The sequence below is a fragment of the Nicotiana tomentosiformis genome, chromosome 3, assembly GCF_000390325.3.
Source record: "Nicotiana tomentosiformis chromosome 3, ASM39032v3, whole genome shotgun sequence".
Lineage (NCBI taxonomy): Eukaryota > Viridiplantae > Streptophyta > Magnoliopsida > Solanales > Solanaceae > Nicotiana > Nicotiana tomentosiformis.
Window position 1 is genome coordinate 72,134,104 of NC_090814.1, and position 17,642 is coordinate 72,151,745.

General features: G+C 34.9%; 2 protein-coding genes across 4 annotated transcripts; one reads left to right on the forward strand and one right to left on the reverse strand.

Moving 5' to 3' along the window:
* Positions 1 to 1,625: 1,625 nt before the first annotated feature.
* On the forward strand, positions 1,626 to 5,042 carry LOC104086068 (putative kinase-like protein TMKL1). The gene is made up of 2 exons (XM_009590225.4): positions 1,626 to 2,492; positions 3,782 to 5,042. Exons 1-2 carry the CDS (start codon positions 2,006 to 2,008, stop codon positions 4,369 to 4,371), a joined length of 1,077 nt encoding a protein of 358 aa, XP_009588520.1. The 5' UTR covers positions 1,626 to 2,005; the 3' UTR covers positions 4,372 to 5,042.
* Positions 5,043 to 8,070: 3,028 nt separating this feature from the next.
* LOC104086069 (U-box domain-containing protein 35-like) lies at positions 8,071 to 14,314 on the reverse strand. Of its 3 annotated transcripts, none has more exons than XM_009590226.4 (10): positions 14,141 to 14,314; positions 13,539 to 13,773; positions 12,614 to 12,735; positions 12,428 to 12,549; positions 11,146 to 11,336; positions 10,380 to 10,705; positions 10,095 to 10,196; positions 9,578 to 10,006; positions 8,737 to 9,486; positions 8,071 to 8,601 (listed from the first exon to the last, which is right to left on the reverse strand). In XM_009590226.4, the coding sequence occupies exons 2-10, from the start codon at positions 13,744 to 13,746 to the stop codon at positions 8,410 to 8,412; spliced, it is 2,442 nt and encodes an 813-aa protein (XP_009588521.1). In that variant the 5' UTR covers positions 13,747 to 13,773; positions 14,141 to 14,314; the 3' UTR covers positions 8,071 to 8,409. The 3 variants fall into 3 exon arrangements, with proteins under 3 accessions (XP_009588521.1, XP_009588522.1, XP_018622794.1); XM_009590227.3 differs by lacking the exon at positions 14,141 to 14,314 and adding an exon at positions 13,966 to 14,069; XM_018767278.3 differs by lacking the exon at positions 14,141 to 14,314 and adding an exon at positions 13,913 to 14,060.
* Between the last annotated feature and the right edge of the window lie 3,328 nt (positions 14,315 to 17,642).

Genomic DNA, 17,642 nt, shown 5'->3' on the forward strand with positions numbered 1-17,642 from the left:
GAGCGTGAACACTTAAGAACAAAAATTTCAATCCTTGTTTAAGTGCCACGTGTCAAAAGTTTTATTATTTTCTTTATTTCTTAAATTATTTGCCCCCCAAAACCCCACCCCCTCGCTTCTCTTCTTCTTCCTCATACATTGTTCCCCTTTTCCAACTTCTTTTACGCATAAATTTTACTCACACTTTCCACAATTGCTCCACCAGCTTGCCACCAAATATGATCCCGCTGGGACATCACAGAATAATCTTTTGACATTTTATCTCTATTTCAACATCAGATTAAGTTTTATATTCGACTAACATAACACATAAATTTTTTAACTTTAACTAAGATTTGAGTTTTACTCTAATAATAAATTAATTGCTGCTCTTGGAAGTAATCTACACTAGAGTTTAAACTTGTAATGTATCTAGAATTTGACCGTTTGCTGGTCGGAGAAGTTGACGGTGAACTGGGCAGCCATAATATCTTTTCTAATTTGGAGTTTTAGGTCCTTAAGTTTCTTGTGTTAGATATGAAATTAAAGTCGAAAATTTGGAACTAAATCTATTTGGGCTACTAAATTTTGGTTTGAAATCAGAAGGTCATGGTTCCGGTATTATCGACGACAATGGAGAGCGAGGGATGGAGGGAGAACAGAAAGAAATGGAAAGAAGGGTGTAATTATAATTTTCCTGTCGAATATGGAAGAAATATGAATGTGGAGAAGGGTGGCAGTGAAGATATCTAATTTCATGGTTATGGGGTGTTCGACGATGCGACGAAATGGGGTAATTTGTAGAGGAGAGAAAGAGATGAAATGGAAAAGATGGTTAAGGGGTGTAATTGTAATTTTATGTGATTTATTGGTGCGTGACATTGCACTTGTTTGAAAAAACTGGTCAAAAAAAGGTGGTGTGTTTTAGGGACACACCGTAAAGGTTGAGTGTATAAGGTAATTTTTGTCCGCAAAAAATGTGTAACAAGGATTTGATCTATAGTTCAAGGGGTAACTTATGTATTTTGTGTAAATAAAATAATTTTTTTAAAAAGTTATGCAATGTATGCTATTAGCTGATAAAAAAGAATCCTAACATAAATAATTTTAGCATTACTAATTTGAGAATCATTAATACATCCTATTTAATATTATTCTTATACATACTACCAAAATGAGTCTTTTAGTTTGAATACGGCTTATGCCGGGATAAGTTATGCTGGGATAAGTTATGTCGTGATTAGTTATGCTCGGATTAGTTATCCTGGTATTGTTTTTTATCCACTGTTTGATATGTTGTATTAAAAATGACAATTGCATAATTTCTAAGAAGAAGGTATAAGTTATCCCGACACTAATTACCCCATCCTCTACAAGGTATAAGTTATCTCGGTACTAATTATAATCCCGAGATAACTTATACCATATTTTCTAACCAAATAAAGTATTAATATGGTATTAAATTTTTATACCAACACTATACCTTCCGGTAGCAAAGGACGTGTATAAGTACTATACTAGTATTTTATCAAAGTTCTTTACTTCTTCATAAGTAGTACTAGTAAGTATTTTATTAGGTCTGACATTAATATAGGGGAACCGAGAGACAATTAATAAGTAAAAAGATGCAGCGTAAACATCAGATCAAGAAATCAATTCCATAAAACAGGCATGTGGTTTCATCTGTACACTCTTTCTCTTGCCAACTCCCTCTCTCTGACTTCTTCTTCCTTTTCTCTCTCTCTTTTTTCCTCTGTCTGCGGCAGCTTTCTTCCATTTGCTCTTTCTAGATTTTGTTTTCCAACTGTTACCGAAAAATCCATGAGTTTCCCCACAATCTCCGCAACCCCATTTCACTTTACATTTCTCTTGTTCCATTTCCATGAAAACATACCCATATGACAACATTTCTACTTTACATTTTCAAGATTTCACATTTTTAATATTCTCCCAGATCTTGAATTTTCCTGTTTTCCTTTAAAATGTCATAAAGATTCAATCTTTTACACCATTTTCAGCAGTTCCAATGGAACACAAGCATATGCTCATACTTATTATAGTACCAAGTTCAGTAACTGCTATAATTATTCTGTTGGTCATGATCTATTGTTGTAGAAGAAAAGGAGGAGAAACTGTTTCAAGAGATATAGAAGCTAGTTTTGAGGTAAAAGAAAGAGATGGGGTTGAAAAAGATTTGTTGATAAAGTTTAAAGATGGTGAAGATCTCACTGTATATGATATATTGGATGCTCCTGGAGAAGTTATTGGGAAATCAAGTTATGGAACTTTGTACAGAGCTACTTTGCTGAGTATTGACAGGCTTACATTATTGAGATTCTTAAGACCAGCTTGCACTGTGACAATGAAAGAAGTTGTGCCTGTAATGGAACTTTTGGGGTCCTTAAGGCATCAAAATTTGGTGCCATTGTGTGCATTTTATGCAGGGCCAAGAGGAGAGAAATTGATGGTTCATCCTTTTTATCGGCGTGGCACCTTAGCCCAATTGATTAGAGGTAAAAATTATTTGGCCTTTATCTTCAACTGAATCCAGTATTTTCAATGCAAAACATAAATGTAGATGTGAAAAATACTAAAAAATATTAACAAAATTTGAATTTTGAACTCATAATCTTAAAAGTATGATGATTTCATGCTAAAATTTTTTAGAGTATAAAACCATTAAGCTGCCTCTGATGTGGTGTGTGTTTAACAAAATTTCAAGATTATGCTTTTTTTTTTTTTTAAATCTTGGAAATAGAATAAGAAAGGAAAAAAATAATGTTCATTGTAAGGATTGTAACATCTGGCAGGAGATGCTTGATTTTCACAGGTTGATAAAACGTTTTAATTTATTTTTTTATTCTTGGGTTTTATTGGTTAGTACAAATTTTTCACAGCCAAAAATGGGGGATCTTGATTTTGCATTTGGTGCCTTGCAAATAGTGTATGTCAATCATTTTCTCACAACTGGAATGGGTAATAAACTTTTTCTTCTGATTTTAAGGCCCTTCCATTATTAGATCCCTATATGCTGTTCAAATTTTGAGGTTATTTAATTGTTGCCCTTTTTTCTTCACTTTTGATGGTAAATATACTTGCTTTTTGGTGACATCTCAAAAAAGCTGTTTCTGAATATGGAGAACATAAGCTCTTTAATTTAACAGTGAAATGGAACTTTGACTTTTTCTTTTTTCATTTACTCCTCACTTTTTCATTTTTTTTGTTTGAATATTTTGGCGGTGATTTCATCTTTCTCCATAATTGTGTCCTTTGGACAGGCTTTGTGTGTTGGAAAAAGTTTGCTAAATGGTAGTACTTTCTGGATTTTAGGTGGAATTTGTTTTCTTCTGCATATTTAAAAGCTACACACGTGCAATGTATAGTAATTTCAACATGTCTTGTTTAATACTATCTCAGTTAGTTTTCTTGTCATTTTTCCTAAGAACCTAATAGTAGGTATTTTGTCAAAATTATAATTTCATTAATTTCCTATCGTGTTAAGAGAATGGTAGCCTTGGAGCAACAGTAAAGTTATTACCGTATGATATATAGGTCACGAGTTCGAGCCATGAAAGCAGCAACTAATGCTTGCATTAGGTTAGGCTATATACATCACACCCCTTAGGGTGCGGGCTTTCACCGGACCCTGCGTGAACGCGGGTACCGGGCTGCCTTTTTTTTTGCCTATCATGTTTAGTTCGACCACTCTCAAGCATACAAAATGTATTAGGTTTCAATGGATTATTTCGTCGAATATGCATCTGTTTTACTGAGCAGAAAATTATGCATCTACTTGTAACAGATGGGAATGGTGAGGCTCATAAATGGCACATCATATGTAGGATCTCCATTGGCATTGCTCAAGGACTAGACTATCTTCACACAGATTTGGAAATTCCCATAATCCATGGAAACCTCAAGTCGAGTAACATACTTTTGGATCGTCACTTCAGACCATATGTGTCCGATTTTGGCTTGCATCTTGTCTTGAATCCAACTGCAGGCCAAGAAATGCTTGAAGCATCAGCAGCTCAAGGGTACAAAGCCCCTGAATTGATCAAGATGAAAGAAGTTAGCGAAGAAACTGATATTTACAGCCTTGGGATTATCTTGTTAGAGTTACTTACAGGGAAAGAACCATTCTACAGGAAAGCAAATCTTGATAAGGATATTTATTTGCCTAATGCCGTTCAGAGTGCAATTCTTGATCATAGAGTTATGGACTTTTATCATCCGAAGATTCTGCTTAGCCAAAATGATGAACAAAGGACAGTTAGTGAAGATCATATATATGAATTCCTTCAGCTTGCAATGGCTTGTTGTTCTCCTTCACCTGCTCTTAGGCCTACTATAAAACAGGTCGTTAGCAAGCTTGAAGAAATTGGAAGGTGAAAAGAACAATCGTTTCTGCGAGGCAGGACCTGTTTTATAGAATTGACTTGATCCAATTGATCGATATGGCGCTGATATAACAGACTGACTTGTGAGAAAATTGCTTTCTGGGAATATATCTTAATTCCCTATGTACAATCATAGCAAGAAAATTTAGTGAAGCTTATATCAATTGGCAAGAATTATGAAGATGGTGTAGAGTTATTCGGAAAATGGTCATAACTTTTAACCTCAAGAATCAGAGACAAGTTTCTGGATCCTGAAGATTAGCTTCCAGTATCATCCTCAAGATTCACTGTTGTCATTTAACAAGGGGATTAAGGTACTACATTGTGATATGACCAAGATATTTGTAAAATGTAGTTGAAACTTTAGAGAGTGACGTTTTAGTCTCAATTTCAGAGAAATCTGGTGACAGTTGAAGCTCCAAAGGATCCACAAGACATGTTCACCACCAACCGGGTACATGTACCACGATGTTTTGACAAAATGTTGTGATTTTTTTGCTTAAACATAAGAAAAGACAGTGTTTCAACTACAAGACAAAGAAGAGCCATTTCCCATCATTGAAATTATTGAACGCCAGTTTTGTCATTGTTCGGAAAGTCTAACACCATAAAGATTTACAAGCTTACTGTATAGATTTGTTTACTGTATTCTCCTTTCTCTTACGTCTGCATTATATCAAGCTGCTCCCTCTCCTCTCTGCACGTGTACGTACAAATGAATTTTTTTTAGTCCATTCTAAAAAGAATAATCAATTTCTAAAATTAAATACAATTTAACTTCAAATTTATTTTACTGTTAGTGTGATGATATATAACCACATAAATTTTTATATTTTGTTTTAAATTTTTAACGGTTTTTCTTTTTTTCTTTTTTAAACTTTGTATCCTGTCAAATATGATCGCATAAATTGAAACAGATAACTTGTTTTCATCTGCATAGTCGTTGATGGCAGAGAACACTATTGTCATAAAAATTTAAAAAGATAAGGACATCTCATGTAAAGGTTAGGTGGAGCTTGTTTGGTGGTTTGTGATGGAGAAACATTTTGATTGAATTGGTGAGTGTATAATACCAATTCCAAATCTCAAGTTTCTTATAATGCTGTTTGTCTTCATATTAAAATGAGTCATTCATTAAGCACTTTGCACGCAGTCTTGCCTTTTGTGATCCTTTATCTCACCCAACACGCCCAATGGAAAGTGCATGCTTAATGCCCAAAGGAAAGAATAAAGGGAATTAAACTTTCTCCTTTATTATACTATGGAATTATATGGTTCCACTTCTAAAATACTTAAATTATTATAATAGAGAAGAACTGTATATTAATTACTTCTTGAAGAAGGATTTTACTATATAATGGCAAAAAAGCACACTCAATGTAAACCCCACCATTCACCTGGCCATATTGCTGTTTTTCATGAACTTGTCTATATATTTATTATTTTATTCATTAATATATATTTATTATTTTATTCATTAATATATGAAAAGCTTAGATAAATTGTGCATGGTAATCTACTTACTTTAAAGATAGTGGTGATCTGGTTTTCCGAAAAAGGGCCACTAATGAAGTGAAGAAATATATATATTATCCAATGTTTTTTTTTTTTTTTTTTTTTTTTTTTTAAGAGGGAAACCCGGAGCCGCTACAATCTCTGTCACAGCCTCTGCCCTTCGGGTGAGCACTCTGTGGTGAGCACTTTGTGCGCACTGGGTAAACCCCCCCTGTGTAATAGCCTGCAAACCACACAAGGGATGTAAACCACACTAGGCAAGCCCTGTGCGACAGACTCAACCCAAAAGGCATCGAGGGGGGATTCGATCCCAGGTCATCCATATGGATGTCCACTCTTCAAACCAACTGGGCAACCCCGAAGAAAATGAATACAGGTTTTTGTTAGATAAAGAAAGAAAGGACAAAAATTGAGATCGAAAAGAGAATTTTGTTAGAAAGAATTACAAGAAAATACGCGTGACTTCACACCATAACAAACAATGACCCATGTTTTTAAGTTTTACCCGATCTAACCCATATTGTACATATTTTGGAAGCACTAGCAAATTCAAAATCTGTGTTCTTACAATCATTGCTTCTAAAAATTATGGAGTTAAATCTATGTTCTCACAACCATTGATTTCACTCTCTCTTCTTCTCACATCTTATACATATGCTTCAAGGGGTCGTGTATTTTCTGCCCCCTGTGTCACCCTCACCCTGGTTGCAATGTAAGAAAATTGAAGAATAGAAGTCCACCATTGAAGGCCATTCAAAGCCTTGCTATCGAAAATATGATTTTTTGAGTTTTTAGTTGTTTGGATTGGGTGTTATTCCAATTGATTGAAAATATCAAAAGGAGTTCAAAATTTGAATTTGAAGTGATTTGGAGTAGATTTGAGCAAGATTTGAGTTAAATTTAGAAAAGACGCAACGAAGAAGACGAAGTCAGTTTTTTGTATAATTATGAATAATCTTGTATAATATTATATATGAGTGTATAAACACATCTTATACACCTTTATATAAACGTTTGTAGACGAACTTCTTTCACGATTTTCAGTTACAATTCTTGTTCAAAACCAGTCCAAATCTCCATTAAATGACTTCAAATTTTATATACAACCACCTTATACTATTTCTAACAAGTCAAAATAACACTCACTCAAAATTTCTCACAAAATCAAATTCAGAATTTAAACTTACATATTTAAGCTTGTTAAAAATTTAATTTTCACCACCCAAATGAATTTGGTTTGTTGAACTAATATTTGAGTCACAGTTACTGATTCCAAAATTAACTTAAAAGTTTGAGCAATCTTTTTTAAAAATTAAATATAATTTCGAGTTGGTTGTAAATTAAAATGTGGGCTATAAAATTAAAAAGTAGGGAGCCCAATTGTTCTTATGTGAAATTTTTAGGTAACATAAACTCGAATTAGTCGGGGCTAATATGTAGGTATCGAGCATTAGGTGAGAAATCAAAAATCAAAATAAATAATCTTCCTACTGCTCATTTTGGCACATATCATATTCTTCCTATTGCCTCTTCAAGTATGTTACTAAACATGATAAAAAGATATAACAGCATTTTGCATTTGTCTTTTAAATATAAAAAAGAAACGAGATTATAAGATATGAATTTATCTTATAAGTCCCACTTGTTATGCAGAATATGGAAACCTAAAGACTTGAAAAAAGCACTTAGTATGCAATATATGATATCCTAAAAACTTCAAATGCACTTTTCTTTTTCCCATAGTTAAAAAAGGTACAAGAATGTAAAGTTATGACTGTCTTTTGAGTTCCACTTGGTATGCCAAATATGAGAAACCTAAAAACATGAATAGTGTGCAAAATATGATAACATAGAAATTTTCAAATATTTTTTTCTTATTTCCAATAGGAAAGGAACAAGAATGATAGGATGGTTCAAATGCAGTGGCAGGTGCAGCTCCTGGTCAACAGGTTCATCCAAACCTAATATTTTTGATGCGGATTATAGATATATGCATGAAAACCTACCAAATTTCAACAAATATTAAATTTGAATCCATAATTTTAAAAGTAAAATGAATTTAATTTTAACAACCTTAAAGACCGAACTCATCAAGTTTAAATCCCCGATATGCCTAAGCTGAAATGAGAACTTTATGAATTCTGAAGTTTAATCCAAAAATTGCCAACTTCACAAGGAGATGCAAACACTATGTTTAATATTAAGGAGGTCTTAACATGACCATTGCAACTTCACTGATGCATACACAAGTTCAAGACTGATGCATGTTATAACATACTTGTCATATGCAACTTACTTCCTTCTCCTTGCACTACTCTTTTCTTTCCTTCTCACATATTTCTATCACTCTAACATGACTATACTCTTGGACTGTTTACTCAATCTCACACTTATCACTTACTAAGAAACATCGAAATCTAATGGCTGATTGATTGTGTAAAGCCATTAAGGCACATATATTTGATAAGCTATGTTAAACTAGACTATAAATCTAAAAAAGATCTATCTAAACAATCTAAATATTTCCATCCTTTCTTGATTTCCAGTCCAGAATTGCAGAAAGCAGTGCATAATTTGGTAGAAGGTTCTTATGAGGTAACGGTAGGTTTGTCATAGGTGATATATCGTTCTCCTTTAGCCATGTTTCTATCGCCTTCCTGTCATAAGTATACCCATCAGCTGCCACACAAGGTTCCTCCATTACATCCTGTGACAAAAGAACCTATTGCAAATTAGAAATGAAGATGAAAAACTTAGTAGAACATAACAAATGAATCTTTGGTACTACGTGTGCCACATATTATCACATTGTCAAAAGTTACAGGAAGTAAAGAAGGCACACCTTGAGTAAAGGGCACAAGTAGTAGGTAGGGGGAGGAGGCCGGGTAGTGGAGGCAGAATCTCGAGCCTTATCAGCAACCACTTTCAATCTCTTCAACGCAGGGAGAATTTCGTCTTTCAAATCGGGCCTGTCTCTTCGAGAGATCTCTGTGCATTTAAGTGCTAGCGCTGCTAGTTTCTTTGTCTCTTCTAATGGCCATTCACCAGCCTTTGAATCTAGTACCTTAGTTAGACTATCCTTATCGATTGCTGTTTCAACAATGTGGGGAAGTCCCATTGCTGCTTTTGCTGTTAACAACTGCAAGAGAACCATCCCAAATGCATAAACGTCAGATTTTGGAGAGATCATTCCGGTCCTTTGGTACTCAGGGTCGATGTAGCAAAGTGTTCCCACAGGACCTGTATCTCTGTAAATGGTGGATAATGCAGCTTCTGAATTTATCATGGTTGACAGGCCAACATCGCCAATTTTACTAACAAAATTACGATCAAGCAATATGTTAGCTGGCTTTAGATCACGATGAATAATTGGATCTGGCTTGGAGTTGTGAAGAAAGGCGAGCGCAGAGGCCACTTCCCATGCAATTCGATATCTATCAAACCATGGAATTGGAGGTGTATCATGTTTCCTGAACAGCCTCTCCTCTAAGCTACCATTTTCCATGAACTCATACACTAAGCAACCACGATCAGGGCACACGCCAAGAAGGATTAACAAGTGCTGATGACGAATTTTGCTCAATATTTTCAGCTGAAAAATACAAAAGAGCAGATTCTAAGAATCCTTAAACAGTGGGGGCTAACTCAATTTAGTCATTCTCTCATTCATTAACTTGCCATACCTCTTGCTGAAACTGCTTCGTCAGGTCAGATCCCTTGGAGTGAAGAACTTTGACGGCGACTGTAGTATGACGCAAGCTGCACTTATAAACGGTTCCATATCCGCCCATACCAATTTTAAGATTTTCAGCAAATGAAGAGGTGGAAGATACGATTTCTTCCCAAGTAAATTCCTGGTACTGATGTGCCTGATCTGTCAAGGCATTTTCAAGCTTGTCTTTTTCTTTTGCCTCACGTAAGGCTAATAGTTCTGCTTCTTTTCTTTGTGCAGCCTCTCTTTCAGCACAGTCCTTCACATAATCAGCTTCTCTTTTTGCAGCTTCGTACTCCTCATTCTCTTTTCGTACCAAATCTTTTGCTTCTTCCTCCTTTAAACTAATTTCCCGGAGTTTAATTTCTTCCTCCAACCGGCGGTTTTGAAGCTCATTCATCTGTTTGTGGGCAGGTTTATAATCACAGTACAATATGAATAAGATATAAGTGGATGAACATTTAAACGTCATTGTTTCCTAAACGTACCTTCCTAGAAGCATCAAGCACTTCAGTTTGTGCAACTGCATACATTCCTTGAGTATGTCTTAGTTCAGTTCTTAGCTTCTCTAGCTCAAAATTGATATCCGCCTGCAGTAAAGAGGGATCACCATTAATTTTGGTGGCAGTCTTCTACGTTCTTGCCACTATTTACCAAACGTTTATCAATCTAATTATGCAGAGGAAGTGAGTTGACCAGCTCTGAGCATAAACATGTAACTGTTTAATCAATGCCAATGAGTAATGAATATAACAAACTGCGGCAGAACGTACCTCATTTCTCAATGATAAATCTGTTGGAGCCCCTGAGGTGGAAGCTTGATCATCTGCCGTTGAATAAAACTCTGTTACTAAGCTCCTAAAACTAGAAGTAAGGTTATTCCTTTCACTAAGAAATGATCTCTGGGGACAATAACTGACATCGTCCTCGCTGTCTCCAAAATCAAGAGAATAGTTCTTATGGTGAACGGTTTCATTTGAGATTGCTCTTCTATTAGGAAAGTTCTGATTAATATTTGAAAGAGCTTGAAATCTTTGCATTGGCAGTGAAGGAGAACGGAATTGACTGTACGAAGAACTTGAGTCCAGGTCTGACTTTTCTGAAATGCAGAACACAGACAAATTGTTCAGTTCAGTACTTGGCTCTCTAGAAAATGGAATTCCTTGTTAGAAAATAACTAACAAAAACAATAAATCAACAGACAAGGCGTAACAGTTAATATTTAAAAAAGATGGACTTTGAATCTGGAAAACCAATTTGAGGCCCGCTATGAAGGCGCTATCTTCACAGTAGACTTCCATTGCTACCTTGAAGCGAATAGCAAAGTCTAAGATACATTGAACTACTCAAGAATCTTCTTATGTGAGCTCAAATATAAGATACAAGATTTTTAAATATCTCAAGTACTTTTGAAGGAAGAAATGGAACATCCAGACACTGACAGTACTAACCAATATCTTCCCCATCTAATTCCTGGTGCTCCAGAAGCAAAAGGGACAAGAAATGGAGCTAATGAACTAGATAAGAATTAATTTATACCTGTTAGTAAACTGGAAGAAAGGCCTGTTGAACTGCTGATTGAGAAGTTTGTGTTACTATCTTCAGTCCAACTGCTTGCATTTATCTCTGAATTAGAAGGACGTATAGATAACAACTTTCCTCTTGAAACAGCATAGATTGTACAAAAGCTTGGAATACTGTCTGAGATTCTTGAGGATAAGCTTTGTCCCCTACACATCAGATAAAGAGTTTAAACTTACTGCAGGAAATGGCATTGATGCTAGAAAGTACCCTCTCCCAAGGAGCCAAGCCAGTGAAGAGGTGAAGGAAAAAAACCTCGAGGAAGTAGAGATTTCCAAAAATTGATTAAGAACTTCACCTATATCAATTTTAATCCACTAAACTATTTACTGAACAAGAGAAAAAAGCATCCCCTCATCCCCATAGTTGTCAAAGTTTGTGTTTACATCCCATTTATAACCGTCTCATTTCCCTTCAAAAAGCCACGTAAAACGACCAAAGCACCATTCCTCCTGAGTATAGGAAAACCTATGCCTTAAATTACTTGTAACTTCTTGTTGCTTCTTCAATCTAGCTTGGGGCATGAACAACTGAAGCTTCTTTTTTACTTTCATACTAATGCGTCTAGTATAATTATATGAATAACTTTATGATATCTTACTTTACCTGGTTATAGTTGAATCTGGATAATATGGACTTCTCGCAATGTTCTTTTATTCTTACGTGGTCCTAATTAACTATTTCAATTGTATAGAATTTTTTCCACATGCGAAAAGGCTACTTGGGGCATTTTGCATGAGATTTGCATAAAAGTGAAACAACTATATATGATTTAAGGCAGGAGATAAAATGCCAGGTTTATTTCAGAGATGATATCTCACAGTTCATTGGAAGAGAATTCATGTTAATGCCCCTTATTTCATAATCGATGTTTCTGTTGATATTACAAGTCAAGGAGCACAAGGATCTTATGAAACTGTCACGTATGTGTAACAAATAAAGTTTTTCATCCATATTTGGGTGCCATCCCTCTCTGCTGCATTTTGTCTTCTAAGATACTTTCGGATTGTTGCATTTCGTATATGTCACTACTTAGCGCTGTCACAAACATCCTACAACTATTATGACATGACTATTAAAATTCACAATTGTGATTGGCAATGAGGAATACATAATTTAAGTTAAGGCAAACATATACCTTAAAAATAACTAAAATAAAATAAAGAGATTGCCATCTGGAGTGTCATCAACGGGCAGTAGCTCATAATTAAAATTTGAAACGGCATAAATCTTGTATTACCTAGAAAAGATGCTACGAGATGAAGCACCTATGACAAGCTTGGTGATGTTAAGCTTGGAGACTTCCTCCGCTATTGCTTTCGCGATATCATCTGATTCGAGTTGTAAAACTTCTACTAGGACCTGCATGTTAAATGATCAGCGATTTAACCTTAGAAGATTTTCCACTTTTCTGATGTCTATTTACCTTTCGTTTAGTGCATAACATCTTGTAAGGATGCAGCTTTTCACTTGTTTGCCATTCGACATCCTTTCGGAAAGCAGCCACTACATCATCCCGCACTTGTGAAATAGGTATAGAGTTTCCCACTGAAGAAACGATAAATAAAAAATTCATAACCATAGCATATCATATACTGAAAAGTTTTTGTTTACAGATTTTTGAATTAATGTGACATCCTATATGAGAAAGAAACTTTAGTTAAGTTAAGGCATTTAAAGGACTCATGTAACATACTAATTACTATATGAGAAAGAGGAAGGTGTTCTTGGAGAAGGATTGAAAGCATATGGCTCATATTGCCACGAAGTCAGAGTGCATGTAGACAAGAAAGGTTACATGGCCGGCTCCAGCAAGAAAAGGCCTAAAGACCCCAACCATCCAAAAAGAGAAAGTACAGCCCAGGATTCAGAAGAACAAGTACAAAAGGATGCAACCGGCAATTTTGTTCCTATTCTTCCTTTTTCCTTTCGGTTAGGGTGGAGGTTTGTCTGAACTACAAAAACTGAAATGATCTTCCTTCTCTAAACTACAGCTTCAGATGTTTAAAGAACATAACACCTCAGTTGCAAGATCAACTGTCATCACGGACAAAGATTCTAAAGCACTAGACCTAAAAGAATGTGAATCAACTATCATTATTGACAAAGAATCTAAAGCATTGGACTTAAAAGAATGTTCTATACTCTGGCCTAACTACCATTCTAGGAGCTCATCAATTTCCTTAAGTATATAATCATCTTAACAAAGATTAAACATGAATTACTGGCCTATAGAAGTCCACTGCACCGATAAATTGCTAGAAAAAGGCATATGCTAACGAGTTGTCGTACACCAGAAAGCTTTGGAGATATCAATATTTGAGATAATACATTGAAGAGAAACAACTTACTTGGGGTTGGCACACCAGTTATGCACGGCCGGACATGTAACAGCTTGAAGCAAACCTTTCCTTCAGGAACAAATTTGTTCAATGCCCAGCTCACTACATATTTGCTTTTTCTCTTACCATTAATAGCTACTGCAATTGTGGAAGAGTTTAATGGATTCAAAGCACTTAGGCCTTCCACTTTAGTTACTACTCCACCTTTTTCTTCCATCACTCAACCGCTCTTATAGTCAAGGCTCTATCACACAAAGAGAAACTGTTTAGCTCATAGGTATGTTGTATACCAATTTGATAGCTAGTAAACATGAAAAATCTTAATTATGAGTACTTTTTTCACCCCAACAAATATATATTTAAGGCACAAAAAATCTGTTAACCTTTGCAATCAAGACAAACTGGCACAGATAAATTAACAAGAAAAACACATTACATCAAACAATTCCATGACTGTTAAACAAATCTTTAAATTATCTGAATATCATTTGCGGTCATCATGTTTTAACTCAATCCCCACATAAACATTTCTTGCAAATGCCTAAGAAATTTTTATAAAGAAAACCAGAAAGACCAAGAATTGAGAAACTTTGAGAGAAAAGTCAACCTACCAATTCTTGGAAACTTCAGAGGCAGAAATCCTTAAAACCCATGTGAAGAAGAATAGAGACATAAGACAAGGACAATAGGAACATAGTTTTTGTCTCTCAAAGGAACCTCCTTAAACTATGAAAATGAAGGATATTTGGTTTTAACATTAAATACTATTCTAGTAGTATAAATATAAGGTATGAAAATTTCCTAGAAGGCATGAAGATGACCCACTACCCAAGCATGACTCAGACTGACTTGTTGAGATTCTGACTAAAAAACATGCCGTAAATCCATTTGCTTATATCAGATAATTACATTTTTGTAGAATGACTTTTCAGTTCAGTCAATTGTAGATTAATCCAATTATTGTTTCCAACTCTTTTATTATTGGATAGTTCCACTATAGTAAAGGAATTATTTGGCATATTCTCTTCTGTCTATTCTGCTCTTTTCTTGTCCACAATTACAAAGTAAGTAGTAGTCTTTTTGGCTTCTTTCAACCAGATTTTAGGTCAATATGATACTACTAATTTCCAAAACTAACTTTCTTACATTAAGGTCCCATTTGTCCGTCAATTTTTTCACAAAATTGTATTTGTCCATGAAATTTTACAAGTTTTTGAAAAAAATTCGAAAATAAGTTTTTCAAAATTTTCTTTTTCTACTCATAAAACTGCAACATTTTTTCAGTGAAATGCATATCTAAACATAATTTCAAATTTTAAATACTAATATTTTTCAACTTAAATTCAAATACTATTTTTTTCTTCAAAAATTACAATTTTTACGTCCAAACACGCCTACTAAATGTCCACATCATTTGGTTTATTTATGAAAGGATTTAAATTAGTATTCACTGCAAAATTTACTGCATTACCAAACTAGCACTTGAAAGATGGTACGTAATAACTTAACGTGGTATTACGATCTTTTACCCCCAAATTAATTAGTTTGGTTTGGTAGTTGTTGACCTTCTCCGTCATTGCCACGAATCAATCATATGATATCCCATTTTCCCACTTCTTTCTTACGCAAACATAACAATATAACGTTGAAAATTGGTGCTTTTGGTCCCTCTTAATTTACCAAAATTATATCCTGCAGTATGTTCTTAGAATTAATTCGCTTAACTACTCACTTAAAAAATCATAATATTAATTCGCTCTGTGTATCTTTTTGTTTTGAATCACTTTATACGTGAATAACTATATGATCATGACCAGTGGCTGATCTACAGTGTTGTTACTGAGTTCCCGGGAACCCAATAATTTTTGCTTGTGTTTTTATTAAGAAATCTACTAAATATTTATAAATATCTTGTGAACTCAATTATTATTATATATTAATTTGAAATTATGGTAGAAACTCATAAACTTCAAATCCTGAATCCGGCTCTATCAACGTTATATGTTTAGGAGTAATGAGGTGCTGATGATATGCATATCTACCTATTCAATTATTGGTCAAACAAATAATTTTTTCTTTTTCCAAGAATTTTAAAACAGAGGATATTTCTGTGTTTCATCCTTGCATATTTTCTTCTCATTTTTTATTCTTTTTCTTTTTAGTGATAGGGTGAGACATAGTTTCTTGTGAAATCAGAGTGAGATAACGTAATTGTCTAGAACATATCATTGAGTAAAATTTCAGTAGTTCATTCTCCTTTTAGTATGAGTAGTTCCCGCTTTTTTTGTGTCATTTTAAAGTAATCATTTTCAAGATATACATATAAAAGATTCTACCGAAGCTTACGGGATCCGGTAACCCGACTACCGCACATAGGTCTGCATCTGGACTTGATTGTTCTATGGGAAGCAAAGGAACAGTGAGTCAATGCAAGCTGGAATTGATAGATGAGAGGAGGCAAAGTTGAACTTTCAAAACCCTATCATTTAAAAGCAACACTGTATCTTTTTGTATCTTCTAAAGGACGTATGACCACACAGTTCATGGTCATGACTAATGACCGGCAAGTGACCTTTTCTAATAAAGAGAAGAGTGATTAACTTAGTACTATTTCTTTTACTTCAGTTTCAGAGAGTAGTTGTTAAATTATAAAACTGTTTTTTGTTTTTCTTTTTATAACTATGTAAAGGGTAATTTGGAAATTATTGCTTATCGATCTTCACTCCCAGTCGTTATGTTTCCCTTAGTTCGGCGTTGACTTGTTTGGTACAATTTTGTTTCCTTCCTAAAGACCAAGGAGGGTGACATTTTACGTGGTTACACTAATAAATATGTGTACAAATTTATAAATGAACATCAACTAAATTGTGGTAATTAAACTAGGCACAAGAAGGGACAGTGAGCCTTGGCAACTACGTATGTTCGAAAACTCAAAATAGACAAATTAATGCTCTTATCATTTTCTTCACATTGAGAGCGACTTACACCACTGATCTCTTTAACTTGAATCGAAAGAGAAAGCCTACTTATCTATGAGCTTCTTTTGTAGATGGTGTAATTTTATGAAGCATCTAAGTATATTTTAGTAATTTGTATCGTCGATTAAGAGGGTTGATATCACTCTTAAGGTTATCGGTTCTTGCATATTTCCCACACTTTATGCCTACTCTTTCTTCTTAATGTCATGAATGAATATGTTACTAATTATTAGGAATGAGGAACTAGAAATTTTGTATGAGAAAATTCGTCAGTTGTCACTAAACCTGAATTAATAACTTGCAGATTTGCACTTTAAAAAAGGATTTTGAGCTAGATTTACATGATTTTTAATTCATATATTTCACTTACTCTAGTTTTTTAAAAAGAAATTATTAAGAGGCTTTTGCGCTTTTCTTCACTTTTCACGTACAATAACGACATCGGCAAAAGACCTTTGATAGAAACTAAGAGTCCACCAAACTGTATTCTCTATCAGTTTTCACAGAACACACACATACACAACAGTAAGTAAATGACACAACAGAGTTTTACGTGGAAAACTCCCAGCTCACGGGATTAAAAACCACGACCTACACTCGTAGGATTTCAACTTCACTAACTGAGCAAACTTCAGATTACAACCTATTATAATCTAGGAATTAACCTCTTAATCTCTCACCTACTTATAATAACTCTATTACAAAAGCTCACACTTTGACTAACTCTAGCCAAAACACAAACACAAGGTTTATGGTTTTACAAGCGATCTCCTACAGAATGCTTCTAAATAAGCCCCATGACCCCTTGGACGCGCCCCATGGCGTCCTGGCCAGCCTCCCAACGCCCGTCGCCACGGTCGGCCCCGTGGTCTCAGCAGCTCCAAGTGACAAGCGCGCATGTGCCTCTGTCGCCCCATCGATAGCCATCGCCAGCGCCCAGCCACAGGCAGATGCCAACAGCGCCGCGCGCGTAGACAATGCCGCGCGCGCAGACCCTGATGCTAAAAACAAAGTTGCTGCCAACAGACTTGTTGCTGCTTTGTAGAAGACTCAGTCCTTTTCATTGTAAATATAAAGTAGTTTTGCTGCATTTTCTTTAAGTGTGATTTTTCAGCTTTCATAGATCTAGTCATGT

Excerpts from the sequence above, each read along its gene's own strand:
- LOC104086068 (XM_009590225.4), top strand. The coding sequence starts at position 2,006 with ATGGAACACAAGCATATGCTCATACTTATTATAGTACCAAGTTCAGTA. Across the intron at positions 2,493-3,781 it reads CTTAGCCCAATTGATTAGAG|ATGGGAATGGTGAGGCTCAT; the intron begins GTAAAAATTATT and ends TACTTGTAACAG.
- LOC104086069 (XM_009590226.4), bottom strand. The coding sequence starts at position 13,746 with ATGGAAGAAAAAGGTGGAGTAGTAACTAAAGTGGAAGGCCTAAGTGCT. Across the intron at positions 10,706-11,145 it reads TTCTTCCAGTTTACTAACAG|AAAAGTCAGACCTGGACTCA; the intron begins GTATAAATTAAT and ends TCTGCATTTCAG. Across the intron at positions 10,007-10,094 it reads TGCTTGATGCTTCTAGGAAG|ATGAATGAGCTTCAAAACCG; the intron begins GTACGTTTAGGA and ends GCCCACAAACAG.